Source organism: Buceros rhinoceros, unplaced genomic scaffold, assembly GCF_000710305.1.
Source record: "Buceros rhinoceros silvestris isolate BGI_N320 unplaced genomic scaffold, ASM71030v1 scaffold14240, whole genome shotgun sequence".
Taxonomy (NCBI): Eukaryota; Metazoa; Chordata; class Aves; order Bucerotiformes; family Bucerotidae; genus Buceros; species Buceros rhinoceros.
Window position 1 is genome coordinate 11,769 of NW_010389113.1, and position 9,739 is coordinate 21,507.

The 9,739-nt window shown below is 45.1% G+C and overlaps 1 protein-coding gene across 1 annotated transcript in view; it reads right to left on the minus strand.

The window, feature by feature from the left end:
- Positions 1–7,514, minus strand: part of DDX42 (DEAD (Asp-Glu-Ala-Asp) box helicase 42) — a 15,663-nt gene extending 8,149 nt beyond the window's left edge. The window contains exons 1-9 of the mRNA XM_010132991.1: positions 7,294–7,514; positions 6,305–6,455; positions 5,649–5,710; positions 4,620–4,656; positions 3,142–3,291; positions 2,774–2,878; positions 2,061–2,180; positions 808–984; positions 183–311 (exon numbers count right to left, since the gene is read on the minus strand). Of these exons, the coding sequence (XP_010131293.1) occupies positions 183–311; positions 808–984; positions 2,061–2,180; positions 2,774–2,878; positions 3,142–3,291; positions 4,620–4,656; positions 5,649–5,710; positions 6,305–6,455; positions 7,294–7,514 (1,152 nt within the window). The remainder of the gene's footprint in view (positions 1–182; positions 312–807; positions 985–2,060; positions 2,181–2,773; positions 2,879–3,141; positions 3,292–4,619; positions 4,657–5,648; positions 5,711–6,304; positions 6,456–7,293) is intronic.
- Between the last annotated feature and the right edge of the window lie 2,225 nt (positions 7,515–9,739).

A 9,739-nucleotide genomic window follows, 5' to 3' on the forward strand; every position in this document is an offset into this window, starting at 1 on the left:
CTTTCCCTTTCTTTTGGGAGAAGAATAATCCCAGCATCCTAACATCTGATAACCTGAGAAGAACCTGCATTTCAGTGATCAGAGAACAAATTCTGCATCACCAAGGGTATTCAAAATCTGTCTCGGCTTCAGTTAAGCAACAATAAAACATGGTACTTACTGGTGTGCGTACAGGTACTTACTGGTGTGCAGACAACTATCTCTGCCCCCTCCTGCAGGGCTTTGGCTTGCTCCCACATGCTGCCTCCTCCGTACACAGCCACAGAGCGCAGGTTATAGGCCTTACCAAAGCGCTTACATTCGGAATGGATCTGAGAATTTTAAACAAAGCACAAGACAGTTCACGTTAGACAGATCTGGGAAAACATACCTGCCTTGGAAAGGGAGTCCAGCTGCTGAAACCCACTTTTCAGCTAATAATGAAATTACTCAGAAATCCTCAGGGCTGAACAACTCAACACGTGTGGATGATTTCCAATAATTTGAGAAACCTATTAAAGCACCAACCGTGATTTAGCCTGCAGGCTCTGTCCTTTTACACAGACATGTGGCAATGCATCCACTGTATTCTTAATACTTAGAACTAACATGGGACCACCATGCAAAAATTTTACTCTTTCAGATTTATCACAATCCTTTAACAAAACAAGGAGTAGGAGAGAGCTGTGAGCTCCCGTCGGGGGCACGCTGCTAACACACAGTGGTTTTTTCAAATAGTTTATGAGGTTCTCTGATAAATCCTGCCCAGAATTCTGCCCTCCTCTCCATGAACGCTGCATGGCACACACATGCTTATGACACACCCACCTGCTGGCAGAGCTCTCTGGTCGGGCAGACGATGACTGCAATGGGACCGTCCCCCGGTTCAAGCTCCTTTTGATCCATGATGTGAATCAACATCGGCCAGATGAAGGCTGCTGTTTTGCCACTTCCAGTCTTAGCTATCCCAATCATATCTCTGCCACTTAGCGCAACCGGAACACCCTAAAAATAAAGAGGTGGTAAACCAGTATGATGCCTATCCTAGTGCTAGGTATTACATGAAAACTCCACTAACAAGAGGAAAGCACATAACAGAGGGCTCACAGCACCACGTCAATGCTCACACAGCTTTACTGCCAAGCTCAGATCTGAATTAGTCTGTTTTTAAGGGCTGGAAGCAATCATCACATTAAGACTGTTGGTGTGTCCTATCTGAAATCGATGTTAGGGCACAGTACAACACCCCAAGGATGTACTTACATGCACACAAACACGTCTTGTCCAGTGTAAGAACGCTAAAAACAAGTCCTCTGAGCCTACTCTTTCTCTAACCCTGCTGAGTGCTGAAGTCCTCAGCTCATCCCCACTGCTGCTATAAAGGCCTCTCGACCACAGTTTTTCACCAACGGTTTGGACTAAGGTCCTGATACACATCCCTTGAACACAGCACCACGTCATTTATTTATACATGAAGAAATGTATACGTGAAGTGGAGTGGTTATAATCACATCACTGCTAACATTCATTATTATGCTAATCACCCCTCATACGCAGCAGAAGCCCTTTTGCCTGCACGGCTCTCCGAGGAGCGGCCCGTTACATGGTCCTGCTCACGGGGCATTTAGTCTAAATGCCAAAAGAAAGGAGGACAATGCCTTGTGTGCCTGTGAGAGCTCCAGGACACTCAAACATGAGCTGTTGAAAGGAATAAAGTTGTCAGTGTATGGCTTTTTACTCAGCTACTGCTGCAGTTACCTTTAAAACCATTTCTAAAAGAAACCAGAAAGTCTTTCATACATTTCTATAAGCAAGAGATGTCACTGAATGTTCCTCAGTCTTAACCAAGAGACAAAGGAAGAAAAGAATACGAATACATTTACAGTGGCCATTTAACAAGGAACAAAGTGGGTAAACTGCTATTTTGAAAATATCAAAGCTATTTTCCCCCCAAAATACAAATTATTCCTCTCCAGGACAGCTCTATATAGGAAATCAGAATTGGACACATCCTCCTGTGGACTAGGGACCTTGGCAGGTGTTCATTCCTCTTTAGACGCTAGAGAAGCAACATCACTCACCTGACACTGTATAGGAGTGGGCTGGGTATACTCAGATTTCCTAATTTGATGCATAAGTTGCTCATCAAAGCCAAAATGAGCGAAACTACTGCCAGGCCTTGGAGGAGCAGCACCGGAGACCTTGGGACCAGAAACACATCTTTGTTCACAAACAGTAAGAAAAACAGAGAGCAATTTGTACAAAAATGAAAAAAAGGGTCTCCCTCCCTCTGAAAACAGCTTTTTGCTTTTTGGACAGACGTAAGTTTAACTAGGTGCAAATTCCAGCTGTGTGGTGTAAACGGGACTTTCGGGTATACAAGTGTAGACAAATTGTCGATCAACATAAGCCCTGAACAACCTGTCTGCTTCCCTGTGGAATCAGTCTTCTTCCCCAAATAATACCCTTCACAGAAAGTCACCACACGTCACAAACGGCAAAGAACTAATTCTCGTATGTAATATTTCCAGTTTCAGCTCCTGTCTCCAGAGTTCTTGAGTCCAAGTGGAGGTGACAGGTGGCAATCTCTGGTGCCCGCTTTGGCAAGTCCAGAGAAACCTGCAAAAACTGTGAAGGAAACTCAAGCTCCCTTAAATCAAAGTCACTGAAGGTGTCTGAGAGTCTTGGTATTCAAAAGCTCAAGTTTCCTGTGAAAACCTTCATTAAAACAACTAAGACAGTCCAAAACAAGGTGTAAAAGGATCCCAGCAGGATAGTTTTGTGACCAGCTTACCCGGAGATTTAGCTTATGGCGTAACTCCACCACTTGCTGCGGGGTGAGACTGGTGATCTCCTCGTGCTCATCATAGAAATTTTTCTCAAACGGTGGATATTCAATCTGCAAGAGTAATTACTCGGTTAGTCCAGGAGTCCAGGTTCTCTCTCTGTACACTTAGTTTTGGAGGCGAAGGGTCCTTTTTCTCAAAAGGTCTTAATTTCTGCAAGAACATTCACTTAAGCCATGTCAAGGATCTTTTGTGTGACTGATGTGACACAGCACTGAAATATTACAGGGTCGGAAGGGTATTTCCACCTGCTTCTTAAGCTCCTGCTTTCTAGAATTCCTCAGACAGGACAGAACGGAATAAACTTCCTTCCTACCTCTGAATGGTCAATAGGTGGAAGAGGATCGATGATTTTTTTGGACGGTGCAATTGGATTCCCATCACTGTCATACTCCAGGTTATCCTCTTCCTCTTCTTGGACCACACCAGCAGTGGGGTTTTCAGCCATGTAGCGAAAATAAGCTTCCTGCAGCAAAACATAGCAGTAAAATCACATACAATAGGATGCAAGATACCACTACCTGTGTTTAAATCATGTACGTGCTAGACGGCTGCTTGTTTTCACACCCACCATTGAGGAAAAAAAATCACGTCCACTAGAACTGATTCTTCTATTAAATACCAACAGTTAAGTCCAGAAGGACAAATACAAATGAAGAAAACAACTACAGTGACAGTTAAACCACAAAATGCTTTTAAAAACCAAACTTCTCTTACAGGTCTGCTCAACAACTCCTCTATGTGCTTTAACAGTAGAAAAATCTATTCTTATCTCCACACCAACGAAGTACAAACGCTGCAAGTTTTTAAGCAGAGAACACAACGCTCCTGAGCACATGATCCTTACAGTTCTCTAAACACACTATGCCAAAGTTTCTCCACTTCCCCTAACTAGTCTCTAAGAAATGAAAATACACCTATTTTTCACTGAGAGAGTCAACAGCAAACGGGAAAGAAACTATTTCAGAGGAGTCGTTCAACACAGGCCCTGGTTAGATGCCACTGTCACCGCTGTCACATGCCATCCTTACAGCTTGAAGTATGTACACATCCCACAGAACCTCCCTGGCACACCACGACATTCTCATGGAGAAAACAGCAGTCTCACTTAACTTCCAAGCAAATACTTAGGATTAGATTTTAAAAGCCAGGTTCAATTATGAACAGAAGGATATCCTCATCTGGCTTTTCCATCTGCAAGGCCAGTCGCCACTCGGTCACGCAGATGTGCCTCCAGTACACCTGAAGACCTGCTGTTTCCAGCATGAGGCACCTCTGCTCCAACCTGAGCACATTTACACTTGCCAAACTGCAAGCAAAGGCCAGAGGCAAGACAGCGCTTCCACGCTCTGCGTTACTGCGAGTAACACAGCAGTTAATGAATTACAACTCAGTCCTAAGGTACGTTTTGATACTATGTTTTTCCTCTTCATTATTTCTGTTACAACGACGCTTACAATCCTCCATCAGAACTGGAGCTCCCCTGAACATAAAGAGCAAAAAGGCTGATTCTTGCCCTCAACAGACATCAGATTTCCCGGCAAACAGCCTCCATGGCTTAACAGCCTCTTACTGGCGCTCCAGGTTAGTTGATTCTGCTATTTTCACATCTGATGAGACCCTCAGATACTAAAAAAACTGTACAGGAAATTGAAGTCCAAATTGACTGAAAAAAATCTTCTTAAACAGAGCAAGAAAGCAATTAAATTGTCACCTAGCAGTTATATATTTGGGGAGGGAAAGTAAAAAAACAACAACAAAAAAAGAAGATAGAAAGACTGCATAGGAACTCACTTGGTCATCTTCCTCTTCAATGTCATCTCGAATACCCCTGGAAAAACAAGCGGAGAAAAAAAACTTCCCTGCAAGTGTTCCACAGACTCGGCTCCATACTTTCATTTGATTAGTGCTGAGCTCCGTATTTCGTGGAAGACACAACACTAACAACTCAGTAACATTCATAATCCCAACCCATGGAGTCTTTCATCACAATGACCCTGCAAAGACTTCTTTTTACTTCTGTTATTGAGACTGAAAGGTTAGGACTCCGTCTTCCCAGCAGAAGCCACATCATCCTGGTCTAAGCTCTCGATGCTACAGAAGTCCCGTAACTGAAGAGGAATATGAGCCAGGAAGTGCAAATCCAGGTCAGAACTTCCCCAGGTGGTGATTTGGATCCGGTGTTCTGTTTCAGGACCATGTATAATCCCATCAACCCCATGCAATGCAAGGTCTACCAACGTATCTGACATTCACATCAAGAATCAAGAGCATTATCTTCCTTGATCAAAACAGATACATAAGCTGCAAAAACTGTTTCTGAACTCCAAATTTAGTATCCCAGTTGTCATATGCTACCTATTATACCAGCTTTACAGGGAATCTTAAAAGCCAGTTTGAGTCTGGAAGAATCTCCAGTGCTCCAGGTAGAGCAGCACTGAGTTACTCTGCTGACATACATATGATTCTAAACTAAACCATCCTGATCACGGTGAGGACGCGCAAAGAAGAAAAACACGCAGGCTGACCTGGAAGGTGGCAGCAGTACAATGTGCTGCCCCAGTCTGCGTGCCCTAGAAAGGCTTCTCACATGAGCTAACTCTCAGTGTCGTTATATTTTACCCTAGGATGCTGCCATGGATTCTCCCCTCCTATCATCAATTTGTGTTGCACAGAACTTTACCCATGGGGGATCATCATGGGCTGGTTAATGCTGATTATTAGGAATATTATCTACTGAACAACCACCATCAACAAAATGCATCGGAATTCTCTGAGCACATACAAGACATACAGGCATGGGAATTATAAAAGAGAACTTACTTAACATTCTTTTTTTCTTTGTCTTTATCTTCAAGTCTCTTCATGTCTCGAGCAGCTTGATCCTAACAGGTCATAAAATTATGACATGTTAAAAAACCCAGGATGACAAAACACGGAAGGGAAAAATGTTCCTACACAACTAGACCATCATTCCACCTTTTAGACTAAAATTCCTCTCGTGCCATATCCTATTACAATACATAAATTCTCCTACTAATACCTTTGAAATTTATATACTCTAACTTTGCAGTAATGTTGTTGAAAAAACACATTCTCCCCATTCCTCCTGAAAAGACCGTGACAGAACCCAGCTCCTACCAGAACTGTAGCTGAGGAACAGCTCGTGGTAAATATAAATAATTTCAATTCAGGCAGCGTAAAACGCACAAACCTCTAATTCCTTATTCAGAGACACACGAAGCTCATTGAGCTTGGCATGCTCGACACAGGAAATAGTTACGGTATGTAAATCACACCTGCCCTCTCCCCACCTAATCCACCTCTGGGCTCTAGTTAACACAGCATCTTACATAAAAAAACAAAGCTAAGCGACACCCTGAACACAGCTGCCCAAGCCACGAGCGACATTTGCTGCTCCTGACTGGAGAGAAGGTTGGCCACAGAAATTAATAAACATCTGGCGAGCCAGGTCTTGCCTCCACTTCGGCCATGAATGCCTCCAGAGGGTCGTCATCGCTGTCAGAGTCTGCTGACTTGGAATGAAACTGCTGGCGAGTGGGGGAATTCTCTGCAGGAATGTACGGCAATTCAACATTGCTGGAATCTTCCTCTTCATCCTCAAAGTACCTGAAAAGAAAGAAACAACGGCCCAGTCAGCAGCTGGTCCACAGCACCACACTGTCTCTCATGGTTTCTGAGCTGAGTCAATCTTCCTGCACAGACAGATAAACCGAGTCAGTACATACAGAGGAAAAGACGGTGAGATCTGCTTCTTTCTTTACAGTTATTCACATCGTGAGTTCAAAGTGGTGGTAGGGCAAATAGATGTTAGGAAGCTGATCTTCCTCTCCCAGGCTGGTGAATATAGGATGTTTTTCTGCCCTCCTTCTATCCAACGCCTTTATGCAGCTCATAGAAGTGTTAGTACAGAATCACAGAGCTGAATGTTTCTCTGTGCCACAGAAACCCAAATTTATCCCGCTTGGCTCCAATTCTGAATGCGCTGCCTCAGGCAAAGCCTGGTTCAGACCACAGCATGAATGGGACTGAGCTGAGCGGGGCTCAGCGCAGGTGTGGTCCTAGGGAGAGCTCTCCATGGGCTGCTGAAGTATCTCACAGGCTTTTAACTACGTTTAAAGCCAAGGATTTATCCTCATTTACAGACGATGGGCTGACGCGCAGAGAAAGGGTACATAATCAGTCCAGGGTGACACCACGAGTCTGCTGCAGTGCAGGGCTGGCAGTTCCTGCAGGGGAGCAGCCCAGGTGATGCCACTGTTGTGCAGCTACGGGGGTTCCGTTACACCGTAACACGGCGTTAGGGTACTCACCCTCGAGCAGGCTTCGCTAAATAACTAAACCTCAGAAATGTCACAGACACTTTCCCAGAGCCTGGAAACCTCCAAGCACTACAGTCTAGAGCTGGAATAACGCTAGGAATAACACAAGGAATAATGCTACTTACGCATTCTCTTCATCAAAATTTGCTCGCTTTGACCCAATTTTGTAGAAAGAAGGCAGCTGAGGAGGCCCTGATTTTGCAAAGGCAGCAGAAGACCCGGCTGTTCCGAAAGCGCTATGAGACTGCTGAGAGAGCTTAGGCTCCTCTTTTTTTCCAGGTGTTATGGCAAATCCACCGAAACCAAAGCCTCTCTTGGTGCCAGGCCCACCTTTGTTCCAATTCATGATGTCCCCAGTGTATCTGTTAAAATCACAAAAGATCAATTAACGCCCTCTCTGCTTTCGGCAGTTATAGATAAATGTCACGATTTTTCTTGTAAGTGAAATACCTCAGCCACTATAAGGAGACTCGTGGAAATGGGACTGACGGGAGTTTGATCTGTTTATGAAAACCAGTTTGGGTTCTGCTCTTTTCTTGTAAGTGTGAACGTATTCACAATTCAGAAAAAGAATAAACCAAAGAGGTCGTTTTCCGGAACAGACCGTGTCCGTCAGTCATGTATTTAAGATGTCGCTTGTCTCGTCTGTTTTGCCATCTAAGATAAACAAACCCAAGGGCAGAACTTTCAACATCAGGAGGAACAAGGGACGAAAAGTCAACTCCAGGTATGTTTTGCAGGTCCACGTGGTCCCACCCTCGAGCGTTTCATGGCTTTGTAAATACCACATGGTGGCTCCCGCCACCCAGACCCTCCAGAGAAGCTGCTCAAAGCAGCACGCCACTCCGTAACGAGACGAGGCACACCTCAGCCCGGCAGCCAACCCCCTCGCCTGACAAGAGCAACCGTAGCTGTACACGTGTTCTCCAACCGACAGTTCTCAAACCGCGTTTCAACACTCCACAGACCGTGCCTGCCCAGAGCTTGGGTTTCTCAGTGAGATGAAGACAGAGCTGATATAGTCAGACTTACACTTCCAGTTCCAAGTGTCTAATTGTTTTATCTGCATGGTCAAGTGACTCACGCCTTTAAGGCAGCCAAAGCCAGTATGACACACTCTGCTTTCAAGTGCATTACAATTGGACGGCCCAAAGGCTCCAAGTCTTATTGAACAAATCTTCACGTTCAGTGAATCCTTCCATGAGATCAGAATTCCCTGGCAAGAGAAACAACTTCAAAATAATCTGTGAGCAAACACTGCTGCTGCTCCCTGGGCAGGACATCTACCAGCGCAGGACTCGCTCAATAAATCTCAAGTCTAGACCAAAGCTCAGTAGGAGACTTTAGGGAAAACTGTTTGGTTCTCCAGAGCTGACTCGTGTCCCGTTCTCACACTTGCACTGACAACCTTGCAGCTTTCACGCCTGCAGATGTGAGGCAGATAAGAGGTCAAAACATACAACAAAGGAATGAATGAAAGGTGGAACTTTGCACTTCTGCAGCTGACAGCACAGCAGATGATCTTTTCAGTCACCACATCTGATTTTCAGGATTATTCCTCGCTGTACTTGAGATGGGAAAATAGAACAAAATCTGAAAATATCTTTTTGAAATGTGTGATATGTTTTTTTTGTCTTTCAAATATTAGCTAGCTAACTCTGTCCTTAGTCAGAAGAAACAAGAACACAATTCCCTGCCTTTGGCAGGACCTGAGTAGAGTTGTTATCACTTGAAAGCTTGAGTAGGGTTGTTATCACTTCAAAAACTGCAGGTCATTACCACTTAAAAGACTGCTTCATTGTTTGGGGTAAGATAAGGAGGAAAAGGAGAGTCATTTCTATGCAATAAATCATGAACGCGGAGAAACAAGTTACTCAGACTGGCCTTGGGAGAGAGACACTGCCCAGCTGTCCCCGAACCACGCATGCTCCTAAACATGAGGTTAAAAGTGCAGATGTGAGGAAGACTTTACTTCATCCCCACGACCACCAAAAAGACCCCCGAAGAATAACACCGCGCCTGCGCAAGGGGAGGAGACCTAATTTACATCAAGAGCGGGACAGGGTTATGCATATGTAAAAGGCGATGAAACAATCCTGTGAATATGTATGTCTTGTTGCTTTAAATAAGAAGCGTTTACCGCGGCTGGGGGTGCGGGCACCTTGAGGGTACTTAACCCTTCATGGCACCCAGCGCCGAATAAACATACCTGCTCCTCAGTTAATTTTGATTGCGGAGTTATTCCACGCATCATACTTACCAACACTTCTTTTCCTCCCGCCACCCCAGAAAATAAAAATCATTATTTTGTACTGTCACACAGCTGCAGAAGTACGAAATTTGGTCTGTTTGCCCACGGAGGCCACTAGTGAGCGTACAGGGAGGGGGTTCCTGCAGGACCCCAGGCTAACCGGCATGCTCTGCTTCCCTGCGGACTCGGTTCCCAGGGAGGAAACGCGAAGGGCACGGACCCCTCCTACGGATCCCCGGATCGGAGGGAAATGCAGCAGGATGTTTCGGCTGCTCCCGTTTCGGGCGGTCGCTGGGGAGAGGCGGGATCCCCCGCCCGCC